The sequence below is a fragment of the Podarcis cretensis genome (assembly GCF_951804945.1).
Source record: "Podarcis cretensis genome assembly, chromosome: 6".
In the NCBI taxonomy this organism is placed as follows: domain Eukaryota; kingdom Metazoa; phylum Chordata; class Lepidosauria; order Squamata; family Lacertidae; genus Podarcis; species Podarcis cretensis.
The window spans coordinates 6,114,613-6,135,182 of NC_137175.1; the positions used below are offsets into that span (position 1 = coordinate 6,114,613).

Genomic DNA, 20,570 nt, shown 5'->3' on the forward strand with positions numbered 1-20,570 from the left:
TGATAGAATTTCACAAAGCAGAAAAGGTAAAGGAGAGTACCACATTACGGACAATACAAATAGCCTAAGTCTGTTACAAATTTTAATAATTCCAAATTCTAAGATACATTAAGAATAGCAAACTGAACATGATGACACAATTTCAGTTGTAAGTTTTATAACACTTAAAAACTAGCATTACCCCCAGATAACTATAATATTACCTGAGTTGAAGGCATCGCTCTTCTCACAGTATCTGGTGATATTTCACCAGAAGAGCGGATGATGGTAGTGGGGCTCTGAGTGGCAAGGTGTGATGAAGGCAGCAGAGGAGGAGTTGATGCTTCCACTTTGCCATCACATTCACCCCTTGAACGATTCAAGTTGGTGCCAGACCCTGAGGAACACAGGAAACGAGTCTCACCCACATGAACTAGCACCAGCTGGTGGTTTTACAAAAGGCAGGGAATGAACAGCTGTAGCTTAATCTTCTGTCAGTGGGAGTGAACGAAGTGCCACATAGATTCCAGGCCCATTGACTGTTTTAAATAGCCTCCCCACCCAAAAGTGTGGTGGGAATTATATCACACAGCAGCATAATGGTCACTAAAGGAAGTCAAAACAAGAAAAAGAACACAAGGCAGCACAAAAATGAGAACAACTTTCAAAAGATACAATGATCCGTTCTTTGTATGTGACTAATTCATTGCCATTTTTTTAAAACTTCAAAAAATTATTTTCAACATAAAAAGGACAAGGATGTTCTTACTGTCATAACAAGTCATCTCATTAGCAATTATGCAATCAGAAAAGGAATTTATGGAGCTCTGCTGCAGCCAGCAGTGGGAGACCCATGCACACATCAGACTCTAATAATGACTAGCATGTTTAAATTAGTCATAACTAGCATTGTTGCTGTTAGAGAAAGTAATACAAAAACAACACACATCCAGCTTAAACATAGCCCACAAAAATAATGCTTTTTGGTACGAAAAGTCTTATTTTTTCTGAGTTAATTCACAGAGTTCTGGGACCACTAATGATATACAGCCTCAAACATAATCTCACGATCAAATACACAAGGTACAGATACTGTATATTTTTGTGTTGAGGGCACTGTAGTACAATATGCTGGGGACACAAGACATCACTATTCACACAAAACGTGAAGTATGTGTAGCAATTTATTTTCAAATATTTGCAGAATTTAAGTTAAACATACATGATAGAACACTAATTATTACGAAATACTAGACTTAACAGCCTAATCCCAAGACTTGAAATGGTAGCAATAAGGTGAGTAACACAGAGGAACCTATGTTAGGCACACTCTGAACCTGTGTGAGGCTACCAGACCAGTACTACGGTATGATTAACTAGTTAATTGAACTTTTTCTTACCAATAATGTATTTAGAAAACTGTGTATGTATCAAAATAAATTGTGTGATGATTAAGCTATCAGATAGCATTATACACACACCACAAAACTATTTAAATTCTGATTATAAATGGTGGTTATAAAGAACTTTTATCCTGAACTGCAAAAGCAAGAAAGAAGCACAATCCTATTGAAGGCATAGAATGAAATAGCAGTATCAGAGCAACAGAATATATGTTTTAAATCTTGTTAAAATTAATGTATAGCAAGAAACATGTTCTATAAAAAGTACTTTTGAAAAATGACCACAACACAAACATTTTTCTTTAGCTTTTGAAGGTTTTTATGCATTGACTGTCACTTGATTTATAAAACCTAAGGTCAAATGTACATGTAACCTGATGCATAAGTTGCTACTATAAATAGTTTGAGATGACATAAAAAATAACATGAGGTACTAAACTTAAGACATATCAAAAAGCTATCATAAATTATAAGAGAGAAAATGTTTAAGAACACATCTGAGCCAAAGGATTAGCAACAGTGTTTCCATACCACATTCCTCCAAACACCCAATTTATATACAAGATTATTCATTCCATTGAAAAGCCACTCAGCAAGGATGAAGTAACAAAAGTTTCAAGTCTTACACTCTATTCCTTAGGTTCACAGCAGATTATATATATTATTTCAAAAGGTTTCCAGACATGTAATTTCCACATGTTTTAATCTTGAATAGTGTATTGCAAATGCATTGATTTGAAAGCAATTTGACACATTTCACTTTCAGCCTCATATAAAGAACTTATTTTGGTGCTTTTAATTTATTTGCTTATTTTAATAATGCTTTTTTCATGTCATGTTATCAAATACTGGGCCCACTGCTGACTTCCCATAAAGTCCCAATGATATTTTATTATTATTAAAATGATTGATAAATACCTAAATATCATTACACAGATTCCACTATAAAATAAAACAATGACACCATTAAAGTTTAATATTTTGAAGTCCCTCAAGTGTTTAATTGCCCTAGTTAGTAGAAACCTATTCTAAATACAAGCCTTTTGTTTGCAAAAGCCCCAAAACTGTTGGACCTCCTCCTAGAGGAGGTAAGGAAATCTTATTTTAATGTACATACTGCCTTCCAAACAGAATCTGACTTACAAAAAATACACAATACAGCAAAATTAAATGCAGGAGGAAATGGCAGCATCAGATCAAATCAGTTAGGGGTGAAATAGTTTTTAAAGCCTGGGAAATTAAACTGACACCAAAAAAGTGTAGGTGCAAGGTAAGTCTCATTCCATCAAGGCGCTATCCCTGAGAAGGCTCTCCCTGGTTGCCACTCACTGTACCTCAATTGATGGACGCATCTGGAGAGGAGTCTCCAAAGACTACCTCAACTGATAAATAGCAAAGTATTTTTGAAATAGTCCAAAGCCTCTTTTCTGTTGCCCTCTTACAAGAGACGTTTTAAAAAAATCAGGTTTTTGGGTAGTGGAGGTGTTAATTTACTGTTTCAAAGTTTTGGAATGTTTCTATAAAATACATAAATAAAAATAAATCTAAAAAATACAAGAGATGAGCTTGGATTCACTGCATATGTACTTGGAAGCAAGTTTCACTGAGTTACTCATAGTTACTTATGATTGCAACCTTAATGTGTTCCAGTGGATTAAATTATCAAAATATATACAATTTCAGCATATTAAATTTCAGCAAATAAGCAAAACTCAAACATTACTCAAGATATCACCCAAAGCTACATTGTGTTAAGTTTTACCTGTTTTCAAGAATATTCAGAGAACCCTGCTAGATCAGGCCAAGGGCCTATCTATCCATTCTAGAAGCCTGTGCTCACAGTGGCCTATCAGATGTCTATAGAAAACCCACATGCAAGACATGAGTGCAACAGTACTCGTCAGAGACCATGAATCAATAAAATAAAAACCACCCAACACTTTTTCTTCTTCTAATATTAAACAAAAATATCTGCCAAATACCTTCTTAGTTTATTTGTGGCACCAATATCAAGAAACCCATATATTTATCCCTTCTACGTCAAAGGTTCAAGTTCTCCATTTTGCTTTCCATTGTGTCACAAACTAAAGCACTGCCATGGCATCCCTTCCACATCAAGTTCCTGAGTGGTCATATCAAAGCAGCAAGAAACATTTAAAATGTTGGGATTGCAAGAGAAATACAAATAAAAAGTTGCTCAGCATACTCAATGAATCTATGATGCAATAAACACTTGAGAAACGCTTCAAATGACACAAGATCACAGTGTTATTCTGCCTGCCATACGGTAGTCTCAAAGCTACAAAACAAAAACTGACAGTTTTACCCTATTTGTTTTACCCTATTTGTGCTAGGCAACAGTTCCTGCTGAATATATATTGGTGGAGGGCTTAGTAGCTTAGTTGCATTTGATATCCCATTTAGGTTACCTCATCTCTCTCCCCATTCCTCCTGGTAATAATGGCAGAACATGGTATTCAGTAGAAGTGAAATTCAGGGAGCACAATACAGTGAAGTTGTTTCATGACTGAGTGTGACTTAGCTGGATAACAAACACGCTGTGTTTTTGGCCCACACATACTGTCTTCTTTGCCACCTCCAAACTTGTACCATAGTGAAAGAAATTAAATGATGTTTACTTAAGACCTTATGTTTCTGTCATTTAGGAAATACTGAACACACAATCATCTTAATTGTGTCTTTAACCCCATCTGTTAGTTTTTGATCCCATATCAAGAGGATTTATTATGGAGCAAGGCTTTAAAAAGGGATGCCTTTTCCTATCTGCTTGGTAAACAAATATGCATTTGATTGGCTAACAAGATGAGCAGCAACACACCAATAAAAACTGCCAACCATCCTAGATTCATAGCCTAGATTATGGATTCACATTATTAAGTAAAAACAAATAGTCTTGTGGCACCTTAACCACTACAAATTTATTAAGGCACAAGCTTTAATATATGTCATTTGTTGTCAGCACTGCCCTTCTGCATTCTATGTAGATCAGTGGCTACACAAAACAAATAAATGGACATAACTGTGCTCAGAATGTTAATATCCCAAAATTAATAGGAGAACATTTCAACCAATCAGAGCACTCTAAGTGATCTTAAGGTGGCCCTACTTCAACAAGGGAACTAAAGAAAACTCCAGTGGGATGTGTGAATTAGCTTACCAGTTGCCTTATTGTCTGTTCTGCTTTCAGGTTCTGCTTTCAACTGTTCTGCTTTCTATTTCTTCTTCTTGCATTTCAATTTCCTCTCACCTCAACCCTCTACGAATCATGTGTATATATGCTTGCCAATTTAAGATTACCCTTCATGAGGCTGATAGGGAGCAGATTCCAATTATCATCTACTTACAAATGCCACTATCTGACCAGCAACTTTCGACAGACCAAGGGCCACCTGTCACAAATCTGCTGGTAACACAGGATCTTGCCTGACTGAATTACTCTGCCTCACATGAAAAAGATACCTAAGAATAGAAAGCTAGTATTTCAGGAGGAAGGCAAGGATATAACTCTTCTACACACAGGGTATTTTTCTGTATGAAGCAACACTTAATTGTGCAAGCCCATCATCTGCAATATGAAATGGTATAATTAAGGCATAGGTTTTCCACTTATCTGCTGTTTGTGGGAGCTAGGCCCAAGTATCACCTTGTTAAGGCTCTACATGCATAGCACTCAAAATAATTAAAATTGCATTACTTTGGGATGCACCATACAAGGATACAAAATAAGAGCGCCTAGAACTGTTTTTTTAAATAACTCCTTTATGAATGCTTTTAACTTTTAAGTAGTGTACAAAGGAACAGCAACTTACAAGACAGTGAATGTGTGCCTTTGGGTAAGTATTCGAACAGCAGAGAACTTTCCTCTCCCAGCATGTCAGCTTTCAGGGACAACAAGCTGTTCTTGCTCATAAGGGCTGCCCGCAGATTAGCAACTGCTACAGCCTGGAGCGCATCTTCCTTCTCTGGAGTAAGAGGCTGAGAGAGATAACCAGCTTCGCCTCCTAGGAGTGCTTCCTCGACATTTGCATAAAGGTCCACTCTCTCTATTCGGCTGTCAGAGTTGCTGGATTCTGCCCCTGTCAGATCCACACCTAGGTGGAAGAAAAACCCAACATTAGTAAACATATCACAATAGAGTCCTCTCAGCCATATGTACATTTGTAGCACTTCCTCCATCCATCATTCCACAGCATCAGAATCAATATGCCTGCTTAAAATGAAGGAGCTGAGATTACTTTGTCTTTTCCCCAGTTTTATGATGCCTTCATCTGATGCTATAATACAACTGTTGCTACATTTGTGCAGTACACACTTTTGCAAAGTTATGCACTCATTTTGCAAAATAAACTCTCTTGCTGTTAAAATAGTAGCAGTAACATCTGGGGAAATGTGGCTGCTGCTGAAGACACTCTATACCACACTCAATAGTGCAATATCATTATGGACAAACAGAACCTTAATGCCCCCTTTATACTTGCTCAGTTGCAATTATTCCAACAGCATATTGCAACTTCACAACATTATGAATACAGTGGTACCTCGGGTTAAGTACTTAATTCGTTCCGGAGGTCTGTTCTTAACCTGAAACTGTTCTTAACCTGAAGCAACACTTTAGCTAATGGTGCCTTCCGCTGCCGCCGCAGCATAATTCCTGTTTTCATCCTGAAGCAAAGTTCTTAACCTGAGGTACTATTTCTGGGTTAGCGGAGTCTGTAACCTGAAGCATATGTAACCCGAGGTACCACTGTACAACGGACTAGTAAATGCTTCAAACGATGTGCATGTCTCAACAAACCATGCACGGAATATAGTGAAGCCTCAGAAAGCTTGTTTTAGACCCATCTGTTGGGATTCAGAACTTACTGGGTTAATTGTGTTCTGAGTTGTGCCTCCCATTCTGACGTTTTAGAAGGAGGGAGGAGCTCTACTTGTTGTTCTCTCTGTGTCTCTGAGAGAGACGGACGTCATGAATGCTAGCAGTCCAGGAGGAGCTGAGAAATGCTGAGCTGTAAATATTTGCTGCAATAAAGAACTGATGAAATTTGGACACACAGTGCTTGGTGTGTTTGGATCTGAAGCAGACTGCAACAGTTTTGATCCGCTGTGTTTTTACTCTGCAAGGCGAAACCGGAGAGAAGAAGGTCTGAGAGCAGCTTGGCTGGGAAGCGTGCCGGACCGCATTATACTGGGGCTAATTGGGGCCATAAAGTAATTAGCCAGCCAGTGCCAATTAAGATCTTATCACAGATTCGTCACAGGTTATGGGGGACCTAATTACCGCTAATAAAACTGTTGCTGAGAGTCTGCCGGTGAGCTTTGAAGTCAGCTTTGAAGAGCTGGGAGGACGCTAGACGGAGCGGAGGTCTGCGTTCTGTGTTTTGCCTGCTTCAGAGAGGCAAGAGTTGCTGAGGCAGAGAGCTGGGAAAGCAGCTGAGAAATCGGGTGCCGGAGGGCTGACTGGTGATACGTGAGTACAGCTGGGGCCCCGGGAAAGAGGAGAGAATGGCAGACAGCCAGGTTCTTGAGGACGTTCCGCTTGAAAAGCTCACTATAAGAAGTTGGGCAACCTGGTCCAGAAGAGTAAGGGGTTGGTTTCTGGTTACTGGGCTTTGGGATGTAAGCCAGAAAGAGCCACTTCCCCTGAATCCTGAAGGGACAGACATTACAGGCTTTGAGGCTGCGTTGCCTGAAGATAGCCAGCAGAGAATGCAAAGAGAGCTTGCTATGCTAAAAGCATGCGTACATGCATCACTTTTGCCCAGTTTGGAGGGCGTAAAGTCAGCAAGGGCTGCCTGGGAGGTGCTGAGAAGTTTGTGTGAAACTTCAGCAGGATGCCAGGGCCCTGGAGGAGTCATGAAGAGCCTAGAAATGGCTGTAGCCCCAGTCCCTGAGGTGCAAGTCGGGGGGGCTGAGAATTCCAAAGGCAAGTTTCAAAAGTTTTCCACTGTGAGTGCTGAAGTGGAACGCAGTTTCAGCGAGGGCAGGGCTGGCACAGAGTGCTCTTCCGGAAGAAGGGGGGCCAGGCCAGCTGAAAGGAGCCCTGGGCAGTATTTTTCCACTGGGGATTGTCGTCGTCAGCCAAAGTCTGGAAGGCTGAGGCGAGCTAGACGCTTCAAGGTCGGCCACCTGGACAAAGTGAAGATAAGGCCTAAAGAGTCGCGTGGGAACGCAGAGGCCAGGCCGGTCTCCAAGGCAACGGAGGAGGCTACTTCTACGGAAGCTGCCAAGGTCCTGAGCAAGGGGGAGTTGGTTGCCAAGACAACCAGACAGAACTGCTGCAGAAGCCCAAAGAGAGGGGGCAGCGAGCCGTTTGTTGCCAGTATGGCTTTGTTTGAGGACAGCTCTGAGAGACACACTGTTTTTCGCTTTGTAATCGACTCAGCAGCTAACTGCAACCTGATCCCAGAGACCCCTGCAGTCGAGATGTGGAATTGCACGGCAATTCCGGCTGGGAAAACTGTTCAGTTTGCAAGTGGGGAAAAGAAAAATGTGAATAACATTGCAAATGTATTGTTTTCTGTTTTGCAGGAGCAGATGGAAGTTTGCATTGTGCCGGGAGTGCAACACTGTATTTTATCTGTGCCTTATTTGTTGAAAAAGGGGTTTAAGGTTTGCTTTGAACATGATGTTTGTACAATCTCCAAAGGAGGGAAGCAACTGGTTAGAGTTGCAAAGGGGCAGAATGATCTCTTCATTCTTAAAACGTCTCTGGAGGGTGAGGGGAAGGTTGAGAAAGCACAAGCCCTGCGTGCTACAGTTCCCACTCATGTTTCATGTTCTTGTGCGTGGCATAAGAAGACAGCTCATGCTTGTCTTGAAGAACTACAGGTGCTACCTGAGGTTTCCAAAGGCTGTAGAATTGAGGAATGTGCAAGAGTCCTAGATTGTCAGGCTTGCAGACAGGCAAAGGTAAGAGGGTGCAGTTACCTCAGGGTGGAGAGGGTAACCACAAAACCTTTTGATCTTGTGCACATAGATCTGTTGGGTCCCATGAAGGAACCAAGTTTGGGAGGGGCCAGGTTTCTGCTGACGCTGCAGGATGATTTTTCGCAGAACACCTGGACACATGGTCTCAAATCCAAGGAAGATGCAGCACAGCTGATTAGTCGTTGGATTGAGGAGGTGGAACTAAGGTTCTCCACCAGAGTCAGGGAAATTGCTAGTGACAGAGGTTCACAGTTTACTGGGTCTGCTTTGCAGAAGTTCTTTCACAAGAAAGGGATAAGTCACACAGTGACTTCTCCTCAACAGAGGGGGGTGGCAGAGCTCAGAAGTGAGGCTCTGGTTAAAGCTGCACAGGTGATGCTATCAGATTCTGGGTTATCTCCAAAGTTTTGGATGGAGGCAGTTAAATATGTGAGCTTCACCTGGAATCGGTCCTACAATTCAGTGGTAGGAGACACACCGTTTTTCATGCTTCACGGGAGGAAACCGCAGGTTCACTTCCTCCGTGCGTTCGGATCAACGGCCTCGCTGCTGGTGCCTGAAGCTTTGCGAGGGCCAGGTGAACCCAAGTTCCAGAAAATGATCTTCTGTGGGTATGAGCCAGCGGCTCGTGCATGGAGGTTTGCGTACCCGTCAGGTGATCAGAGTAAGCTGCTGATCAGTAAACACGCTGAGTTCTGTAAGCAGGAGGAAAGGTCAAAGACCCCTGCCAGACGCGATATTCTTTCAGAATGTCTTTCTGATTCAGAGCAGGAAGGTTCTGATGAGGAGGAAGGAGAGCCAGGGGCTGAGTCTGCTGATGACGATCAGCTCACTGACCAAAGTCAGGAGCAGGATGGGGCATCTCCGCAAGTTGTAAAAAGGGAGCCCAAGAGTGAGCCTAGTTCTCCTGTGAGGGTAATTCCAAGGGTTCGAAGACGCGTTAAGTCAGAGGGGGAATCCCAGGATGCAAGGGACACACCTGCTGACCACAGTGAGTCAGAGGAAGTGCCTGAGTTTGTGCCCAGGCGGTCCAGTCGCACAACGAAGGGAATTCCACCTGAAAGGTATCAGGCCACAGGTGCGTGGGTAAGTTTCGCACAGTGCGAATCTGAGAGTTGTGAGGATGTTCCACAGATGCCTGACAGGGACGCCAGGAGAGGGCGCAAGGCATTGGGGAAGGGATTGATCTCACAGAGGTCTGCAAAGGTACATCCACAGGTCTTGTCAGAATGCTCGGCAAGAGGGGGTGTTGGGATTCAGAACTTACTGGGTTAATTGTGTTCTGAGTTGTGCCTCCCATTCTGACGTTTTAGAAGGAGGGAGGAGCTCTACTTGTTGTTCTCTCTGTGTCTCTGAGAGAGACGGACGTCATGAATGCTAGCAGTCCAGGAGGAGCTGAGAAATGCTGAGCTGTAAATATTTGCTGCAATAAAGAACTGATGAAATTTGGACACACAGTGCTTGGTGTGTTTGGATCTGAAGCAGACTGCAACAGTTTTGATCCGCTGTGTTTTTACTCTGCAAGGCGAAACCGGAGAGAAGAAGGTCTGAGAGCAGCTTGGCTGGGAAGCGTGCCGGACCGCATTATACTGGGGCTAATTGGGGCCATAAAGTAATTAGCCAGCCAGTGCCAATTAAGATCTTATCACAGATTCGTCACACCATCTTGCCCTATTCATTTATTTTATTTAAATATCTATACACTACTTCTCTCTGGAGAAAAAAATAAATCACCACCAAAATAATCTAAAAGAAAAACCAAAAGCAATCTTCTAAACAGTTGTAAGATACCAGAGCAGATATTGATCAGATTCCCCAAGAACCAGTACACCCACACAATTGTTCTAATGCAAAATATACACCCACATAATTGTTTTAGCCTTGCAGATAGAGTGGAGATTAATCAAGACTCCTGGGCAGTTTGAGTGCTGCCACCTACCACTGGTCACACATCAGATATAGAAGGAACAAAAAACAAGTCTCCCCTGATAACTGTGAAGGTGGGTGGGCTCAAATGAGAGGAGGTGATCTTTTAGAAATGTTAGCGTAGCCCCAAACAGCTTCAAGGGCAAAGAAGATAGTACAGTGGTGCCCTGCAAGACGAATGCCTCGCAAGATGAAAAACCCGCTAAACGAAAGGGTTTTCCGTTTTGGAGGCGCTTCGCAAAACGAATTTCCCTATGGGCTTGCTTCGCAAGACGAAATGTCTTGCGAGTTTTTCCGACTTTTTTTCCCTCCCCCCCCCTTTTTCTAAGGCGCTAAGCCGCTTATCCGCTAAGCCAATAATCCGCTAAAAGCCGCTAAAAGCTGCTAATAGCGCTAAGCCGTCAATGGGCTTGCTTCGCAAGACGAAAAAACTGCTAGACTAAGAGAATCGCAGAACGGATTCTTTTTGTCTTGCGAGGCACCACTGTACTGCGAACTGGGCCTGGAAACAAACTGTGAGACACTGAAGTTGTACAATAGTGAGTTTGTAAGATTATACTCTGGATGTAGCCAAAGCTTTGCCTACAATCCTGGCCACAGTCACCTTAGAGATATCCAGGAGTAATGTCAGATTTGGAAGCACTCCCAAGCTACACATCGTTCAGCACAATCTCATTCAGAAGAGCCTGGATGAGACGTGACAATAGTTCAGTTGGTAGATCATGCAACTCTTAATCTCAGGTTTTTGGGTTTGAGCCCCAAGTAGGGCAAAAGATTCCTGCACTGGAGGGGGTTAAATCAGATGACCCTCATGGTCATCTGATTTTGACAATTTTGACATCATCAAGTTTACTAACCAACAGAATACCAATCTCATCCGATTTATGTTTCACTTTATTAGTTTCATAGAATCATAGAATTGTGGAGTTGGAAGGGACCATGAGGGTCATCTGATTTAACCCCCTCCAGTGCAGGAATCTTTTGCCCAACTTGGGGCTCAAACCCAAAAACCTGAGGTTAAGAGTCGCACGATCTACCAACTGAACTATCATCAGGTCTCATCCTACAATCACCTAGAAAATGAGTCAGGATCTCAACATCTTTCCTAGAAGCAGAAGAAGCTGGATGTAATCAGCACACCTAATGACTGCCCAGCTCAAATCTCCAGACAAAGTTTCCTAGTGTTTCCATGTAGATTATAACAGCATTGGAACAAATTGGAACCCTGCAAACTGCATGCCATGGAGACAAGAAGAAGCTTGTCAGCACCACTGTATCCTAAAAAAAGAGATCAGAACCAACATAAAACATTGTTGGCAAGCCCTGTATCTATCACACAGACCAGAATAACATCATATTCAATATTACCAAAAGTCACTGAGGTCTAACAAAACTCTTGCCTGCTCTGGTTCCAAGAGGTGACAGTCATTCAGCAGGAAAGCAAGGCCACCTCAGCCCTAGAACCAGGCTGGGAAACAGGGGAGGACTCCAACATCACATCATGGTCTTCGGATTGTTCTGTTAATTAATGCATTTCTACTTGCCAAATGGAACAATTCTGCTCCTCCCTCCAAGCACAGTTCTGAGTCTCCTAACCATCCAGAAAGGATTTGGGGGAGCTGTGGTGGCGTAATGGGGGGGGAGCCCCCCTTGCACTAGCAGGAGTCCTTGTACTGGTTGCCACGAGTGCGCCAGGCTAACTGAATCCAGACCCAGATTTTTTAAAGGATCTAGGTTAGGGAAGCAGAACCTCGTTCAGCCCAAGATCCATATGCTCTCATGGCCTACCTTCTAAGATCCACATAGCAGTGGTAGGCAGGGTCAGATGCAAAAATGGGCTGAGCAATGGATGAGAATCCTACCTTTTTACAAGAGATTCCATTCCAGCTATGCAAAAGTTGGAGGCTTCTACACATACACATATACCACATATCCACCCTCCTCCCAGGTATCCAAGAGGCATTATCACAGTTCACAAACACATTGAACCAGACAAAAGCACTCAAAGTGTAGCCTATAGAGGGGCATAGCCTAAGGAGAATCCTAAGGGCAAAACAGAGAGGCCTCTAGGCCTGAGATTTCACATTCCAGATCTAAGAAATCAGTTTCATTCAATAATCCCTGAACCACCCCACTACTATTCTCCCAACCTCCTTTCTTAGCAGGTAGAAGGCAAACAGTTTTCAAGTACATAGTAAACAGCAACCTATCATGGTGGTTGGGCAGAAAAATTGTTTTTCGTTATCCTGCCTCAGCATTCTTCTTCCACACCCACATCATGGAACTGATGAACCAAGAACTGTACTGTCCAAGATTAAATTTACTGCTGCAATATGAAGAAGGGCAAGTCCATGAACTATGATACAATGCTGATAGAAGTTGACACAGATAAATGAAAAACTTAATTAAATTGTGGGAGCTGTACCTGAGACATGGCAGGAATACGAATTGAAAACCCTCCTCCATCTGGTACTGTAAGGAGTCAGGGCAGTTATTAACTGGAAACTCAGATTTAATAACCTTAAAATAAAGCTCTGTTTTTAAGATGGGCCATTCTGAAAATTATATTTCTGCTTAGTGCCATCAAATTAAAAACAAAAATTAATACTGCAATATAAACTTAAACTAAACTAAAAAGAGAATAGTGTAATATACAAGAGATTTCACTCTGACCTATTTGTGCAGCGGAGTGGAGGGAGGCAGAATGTTGCTTTGCACATTTGGCTTGGTATGTGGAAGGGACAGCCATGTAGTGGGTTAATAAACCTTTAAATAACATCCGAATCAGCCCCAAGAATGTTCCCTTGATAATATCACCAATGTATCATCCATATGACAAGGGCATTCAGAGGAGCATTCTGTTTGTGTGCTAAGAATTAGCCAACTGCATTATACTAAAATACAGCCCTGTGCAGGGCTTGATTTTTTAAAATAAACTAACAAAATGTTTACTTCAATAAACCTTATTATCTGAAATAAAGTATGTTTTCTGTCCTGACTAGTACTACAACATTTTTGTTTCCTTTAGAGCCCAGTTCACATTACTCTTCCTTGAATACTAACAGTGTGACAGGACAACAAAGTAAAGCCACAATCCCTGCTCAAAAGGAACATCTGCATCCACATTAAAATCTGCCCAGGAAGCCCAGCTAGGAACACAGCGTGTATATGAACTTCCATCTATGGGCACACCAAAGTAGGGTCTTCCTTTTTGTGGATTAACAATCACAGACTTCCTGGGTGATGTTCAACTAAGTCACATGCTGAACAGGGCATTGAAATCAAGTGACGTCCTCTGATTTCAGTAGATCTGCTCCTGTGATGACTTAGTCAGATACCATCTAATGTCATCTGAAAATCAATATTGCAAAAGCTTATAGATACAAAAACATTTCAAAAAAGGTGCAGGTGGGAGTGTTTGTAGATGTCAATTCCCAAAGCAATCTACTTTCTTTTTAATAATACATAGATTAGGTAATGTTTGAGTATTCAAAGGAAAGGAAAGAAAGGAACATGCCAGAAAAAGCAGAATAGTTAACACACAACTATATTTAAACTTTCAGGTCGGTAGCTGTTTTGGTCTGACGCAGTTGAAATAAATAAAAAATTGTCCAGTAGCACCTTAGAGACCAACTAAGTTTGTTCTGGGTATAAGCTTTTGTGTGCATGCACACTTCTTCAGATGTCAACTGTTCCCATTCTTCCTGTGAAGGTAATTGACCTCTACAGTGCCAGACTTTAATACCACAAAATCCCACAGCCCAGTGGTTTTGTATTTACTTAATCCTATAAAACTATATCCCCAATATATGTGAATGACCCAAGAGGAAAAAAATAATAATGCTACTCTTTCAGCAATTCAAAAAAATCCTTGTTTTCATGCATATCAATAATTTAGAAAGATAGTTTTCTGCCTATATTAGCACTGAAAAGCAGACCGAAAAGATTAAAAATAAGCCAGCTAAATCCTTCATTTGATTCTCAACTACTGATATGAAGAAAATCTGCACTATGCATTGGCTTACAAATTTTGTTAAGGAGACCAATGAAAACAATGTATTTTTCCGTGCTTCTTAATTTATGTATATATTTTTATATGGTTGCCTTTTGGGGCCCAGCTCCTTGAAGGAAGCTTACACCATAATAAAGCACCAGTCTAAACTGATATAACAAAGGTAGAACCACCAAAGGTACCCACCAATAAAAAACAAATTAAAAAATATAGGCCAGTTAAAATAATCACGGAGAAGTAACAACAATAACAGCAGCTAACATTATCCTTACTCATATATCCCCAAGAATGATGTTCAGTTGTCTCTATACTAATGCACAGAGCACAAGAAATAAGATGAACTTGAGTTCTTAATACAGGATGGTAAAAATGATATAAAAGGCATTGTTGAAACGTGGTGGAATGAGACTCATGACTGGGAAAGCAGTAATTGAGGGGCATAACCTATTCAAAAGCAATAGACCAAACAGGAAGAGAGGAGGAGGAGCATTATATGTAAAAGATGTGTACACCAGTGAGGAAAGCCATGATCTGAAGCATGAAAGGTAAGCTGAGACTATTTGGGTAAGAACTGTATGAGAGGGAAATAGCAGTAACGTCACTGTGGGAGTCTATCACCCACATTTTATGAAATTGTGGTTCATCCTAATTAAGAGATAACCCTTCTGTGGCTTTTAGATTAATCTGTATGAAATCTATTCAAACAGGATCAAAACTGCAAAATGGTAGGATTTTTTATTGAATCTTTAACTGGTGCTCCATATATTGCACCACTTACAGTGCAGACTGTCATTATACAACACAGAGTTCTAGCCCCAAAAGTATGTATGCAGGTAGTCTTCTGTCAACTGCTGGTGTGTGCAATGCTCAGTGTGAATTAGTTTATAGCATGCTACCACATAGGCTTGCCTTACATCTGGTTGCAGTGATGGACTAAAAGCTAATACACACTGAGCTTGGAAACAGTCTCATACTGTGCTTCCTTAATGTAAACTGCTGCAGCTGACTGGCTGTTTTTCATCAACCACCAAGACTGAAGGAGGTTGACAGAGACCTAAAATTTGAACTGAGCTGATATTCCAAGGTTAACTGACAACACAGTCAGTAATTCCACTGTAGGTATGCCGTGCTTTGATGTGACTGATTTGGGCAGTAATGCAGGCCCTACACACAACCCTGGACAGTTACCAAATGGGTTACATCTACCTTCTTCAAAATTCAGACTGGAAGAAAGCATTCCGGTAAGTAATCATTTTATTTTCTAAGAGCCAGTGTAAAGCCACAGGAAAACATTTAACACATAATTTACATGGTTATGCTTCATGTTGTATATGAAACAACATTTTTAAGCTTGAAAGTTTCCCAAGATGGCACTGCTGCATAAAAAGACGCAAGTACAATACACAGAATTTGAATAAAATCTTCAAGAAACTGAGATGTTGACTATTATATAACAGGAAATGTGTTTGTTATTTTACATAAATGGATTTCCATTTTCAAAGATACTTCGTACCACTGCTACTTTAGAGAACATGTTATGCAGCTTTTAAAAGCTTTTTTTCTGGTACAGAAATATTTGTGTTTCTCTTGTTAATTTATCTATTTAGGGCCTAATATAATTATTTTTCACAAGTTTTCATTAATAAATTCAGTTACTGGCATTGAGATATATAGCAGCTTGGGAGGGGCTGCCTTCAGATGTCTTCTAAAAGTAAAATAGTTGTTATTTACTTAGCATCTGATGGGAGAGCATTCCACAGGGCGGGTGCGGCTACCGAGAAGGCCCCCTGTCTGGTTCCCTGTACTCTCACTTCTTGCAATGAGGGAACTTGCAGAAGGCCCTCGGAGCTGGATCTCAAGTGAAAAGCAAGACATATCCTTTACACTACTATACAAGTAATCGAACCATTAAAGTTTATGGCCTTTTAACTAGTATGCCACAAATGATTATGCATTCACATGAATGATTATGCATTCACATGAATGATTATACATATCACATGATATGATTCTACAGAGACAGAAAGGAAAAAAAATCTTACTTGTTTCACGACTACTGTATGGCCATCCTTGGGCAGATAGAAAAGGTGGTACTGGAGAGCTTGTTCTGCTGTCATCTCCCAGTTGCTGTGTAATATGGCGCACAGTATCTTTGTTTTTTCTGTTCTTTCTGCGCCCAGTAGGCTGCCATCCATCTGCAGCGCCTTGTTCTGAAAAAGTATTCTGCATTGTACTATCTTTGGCAGACTGCAACTCATTTCCTCCATAATGAGATGGAGAGCTCTGTTCCTCTTTGATACGCAAGGATCCATACCCCATATCACTAGACCACAGAGATTGGGATGAAATGTCATCATGACTATCCATTTTTTGTTCTTGATCCTCTTTTCCATATGTGCTTCCTCCTTCATGACAACTAGCAATGGCTGAATCACCAGAGGAGTTTGCAGGACTTGTCCGCCGAGCTAGCCAGGGAGATATGCTCCTACCAGCCACCACTGCCGAAATCAAAGCATCTGTACTACTGCTGGAGGTTGCTCCAAGTTCATAATCAATAAAATCATCTGATGCATCAGACTTAATGCTTATGTCAAGAGCAGCCTTTATGAAATTGTGACAAGCTTGAACAATATCAGTCATCTGGAGATAGCTAGCAGCTGACATCACCTCAATAACATTCCTGCTGGTCAATGCAAGGTGTGCAGAGTACATGAAGTCAATGATTGCTTTAAACCCCTGGGCTGTTACAATATCTAAATGAGTGACCGTTGCCTGGTCAGAAGTCTTCTGCACCTGGCAGTACAGTGTCTTGAAGTAGCGACTGCTCCCAAGTAAAATGTTTTTGTGAGCCTTGAAAATCTTTCCCTCCACTATAATGCAAACATCACAGAGGATGCCATGCTGTCTTTGTTCATTGAGTTCTTGAAGCAGATGACGATAATGGGAGGCAATTTCCATGTCTTCCTTTCGATTATTCATTTAGAAATATTTGTGCTACTGCTTCCACACAGGTCTGTAAGGGAGAAATAGAGAGGCATTATCACATTAAAGAGGCTGTCATACTATTTAAATCACGACAAAAATTCAGAGAGGCATTTAGCTATCTTTCCAAGTTTGAAGACAACAATAATTAAGGCATTATACTTAGAACAGAGAGTTTATTGCTTGACTTTAATATTGGATTTGCATTTAATAGGCAGGTTTTTAGAAATGCTAATGTCAGGTGGGGGGAGTTGGTAATTATTGGGATTACAGCAGCTGGGAGGAATGATTTAACCCATTCTTCCACTGCTGAAATCCTGAGGAAGATCCCTCATTTTAGCAGCAATGGGGGGATTTTCTGGCCATGCAAATACCAGCTTCAGATAATGGATTTTCTCAGGCACACAGCAAGGGAATAAAGAGTTAAATTCCCCCTACCAGCTTGCTGTAAACACAATAATTATTACCCCTTCAACTAATGCTATTTGTGCTTTTAAAAACCTGCACATTAAATATAAAGAAGCACTTGAGGTCCTATCTGGCTTGGCCCAAGAGAATAGCCTGGATTGAATATGTAAACATGGACCATCAATATTCAATAGCTTTGAATATTCTTGAAGCTTTGAAGATAGCATGCCCGGATATTAACCTTTAAAAACTAATCAAGAGAAAGTATGATGTATTTACCACAACTACAGAGAAAAAGAGACTGAGATAAGCTTTCTGTGTTAAGGTATCAAATTTTAAGATCCTAGCAAGCTAGTGTTGATAATTATGTTTGTAGAGGCAAAGCATCCTATAGCAGAAACTCCTCAGGAAAGAAGTTACTAGATCCTGTGCGAGAAACAGCTGAATTCACGTCAACCTCAGCTAGGGCTAAGGGTGGTCAGTGCCCACAGATTACGGTGATTGTTGGGAAGGGAGAGAAAACCAGGCAGATGTCAGAATTAAATGAAGAGTTCAAAACGAAGCAGGGCAAAGGCTAATAGAGTTCTGCCAAGAGAACAAGCTGGTCATCACAAACACTCTTTTCCAACAACACAAGAGACGACTCTACACATGGATATCACCAGATGGGCAGCATCGAAATCAGATTGATTATATTCTCTGCAGCCAAAGATGGAGAAGCTCTATAAGGTCAGCAAAAACAAGACCTGGAGCTGACTGTGGCTCAGATCATCAGCTTCTTATAGCAAAATTCAAGCTTAAATTAAAGAAAGTAGGAAAAACCACTGGGCCGGGTAAGATACAATCTAAATCAAATCCCTTATGAATACACAGTGGAAGTGAGGAACAGGTTTAAGGATTTAGATTTGGTGGATAGAGTGCCTGAAGAACTATGGATGGAAGCTCGTAACATTATACAGGAGGCAGCAACGAAAACCATCCCAATGAAAAGGAAATGCAAGAAAGCAAAGTGGCTGATTTGGAGGGGGCTGATGGGAGTAGGCCCACTTTTTGTGATCCTATCTCTTTTTCTGCTCTTTTAGATGTGGCAGCCATTTTGTGTTGTGCCATGTACTCACAGCTGCCATTTCTGACTGGTGCCCACAGCACTTCAAAATTCCAGATGTGTTCATCAGCCCCAAAAGGCTGGAGTGCACAGATTAATTATAGCTTTATAAGACACTAGTCATTCCATTTTCTTTTAAATTTATCATCAAGTTACTTACAGAACCATTTTATACCATGTACTTTCTGTGCTCAGTTGATATCTGCTGTTTATACTTTTCCATTGTTTTAAAAAGCTACAAAAATGCACCCATTCTAATCAATTTCCTTCAATGAAATTTTACATTCTCCTTTTCCTACCTGTACTATGCCTTGTAGATTTTAAATTTTTGGATAAACTGTCTACAGAAATCTCTAGCCAAAACCATGTCCATGGTAAATAAAAAATAAAAAAAAATGTGGGCCATATTCCAATGCAGCAGCTCCACTGGCACAACAGACTCCCATGCACGCAACAGAACTTCAGTTCCCACATGCTCTCAAAATCAGCTGAGGAGATATTAGGGGCACACAGGGGGAGCATAGGAAACAGAAATTCCAGCACAACAGCAGAACCCCACTGGTGGACCATTGTATAAGAAAGTCTGACTAAAATGCATTATCTGCTGAAGTTATTATCTATTCTGTATACTTCTTAGGAATAAGAGTACATGCACAAGCAGCAAATTGCTGCCAACTTTCCAACACCTAATCACACATGTGAATGCAGTTAAGTAGCTTCCACACAATATGACTTTATGATCCAATTTATTTTTCTATTACACTGTCATGAGTTAAGCTTGTTATTAATTCAGCTTCCATGCGAGAAGTGTCCTTCCAATGTCTTCAGATAATTCTTTGTTGACATTATACTCATTATCTTAGTCTTCCTCTCCTTCCCTAGCACTAGATAATTTCTCTTGGAAACACAAAGTCAGCTAATCACACAATGCAATCACCCACCCCCAGGTATTTACCAGCTTTAACCACATCTGGTTCACAGTTACTGGTAAGCATAATTGAATGTCATTTAGCTGAGAAAGTGTATATCAGTGTGTGTTGGCTGCTTCAGCTATCTATTCTACATTTGGTTATATTTAGTCTTCTTCTATAATAATTATTCCTTTCCCAATTAGCCAACATGAAAAATAAGAGATGAGTCATTGCTAGGTTGACCTACTGAGACTTACAAGTGTCACTAAATTTCCTTGGATTAGGGCCAGGTTCTTTGATTCTATGCTAAAAACTCAATTCTTGCACCAAAGTAGCTCAATATCCGCAAAAGGGAATAATTTATGCAAATGACACGATACTATAAACTTAATTTACATCCTTCACTTTAGTAATAAAAAGAATATTTTTGATAACCTGGCTTTTAATTAAATTTAAATAAATGTGCACATTATATTTCATAAATGCCTTCGAGGGTATTCAGGCAACATGAGATCACTTCTATCAATCTATCTATTAACTTTTTAAGTAAACACCCATTAGAAAAATATCAATTTAGTAATCTAATGTATAGAATATTCCCAACTACAATCACTTCACAAAGGAATAAATTCAAATTCCATCAGTACTGTGGACGGTCCAGATTTTACAAACTGTATATACATAAATTACAAACGAGCACAGTTAAATGTGATTCAGGGATGAGGAAGCAAGCATTTCTGTGCAGCTAGAAAGGTGACAGACCTTCCAGAATCCTGAATCCCCGAGTTTTTGCTTAGTGTCAACCCCACAGATTAGGCAACAATTTTTAATCTGCAGACTAAAGCTTAAAATGTTTCCCAATGACATCTTCATAGACAGTAGCAGCACACTGTTCT

At 40.7% G+C, this 20,570-nt stretch overlaps 1 protein-coding gene and 1 long non-coding RNA gene across 6 annotated transcripts in view; both read right to left on the reverse strand.

The window, feature by feature from the left end:
- Positions 1-20,570, reverse strand: part of LOC307218115 — a 281,127-nt gene that overhangs the window by 77,158 nt on the left and 183,399 nt on the right. The window lies entirely within an intron of this gene.
- The window catches only part of ZBTB46 (zinc finger and BTB domain containing 46), a 54,455-nt gene that overhangs the window by 23,303 nt on the left and 10,582 nt on the right, over positions 1-20,570 (reverse strand). For 4 of the 5 annotated variants that reach the window (XR_013839632.1, XR_013839633.1, XR_013839634.1 and 1 more), the window contains 3 exons: positions 16,311-17,281; positions 5,213-5,494; positions 204-376 (listed from right to left, as the gene is read on the reverse strand). Coding sequence is in view for 2 of the 5 variants with exons in the window: in XM_079979219.1 (XP_079835345.1) it covers positions 204-376; positions 5,213-5,494; positions 16,311-17,247 (1,392 nt within the window). In the remaining 3 variants the exon portion in view is untranslated. The remainder of the gene's footprint in view (positions 1-203; positions 377-5,212; positions 5,495-16,310; positions 17,282-20,570) is intronic. The other variant, XM_079979220.1, reaches the window with a different exon arrangement.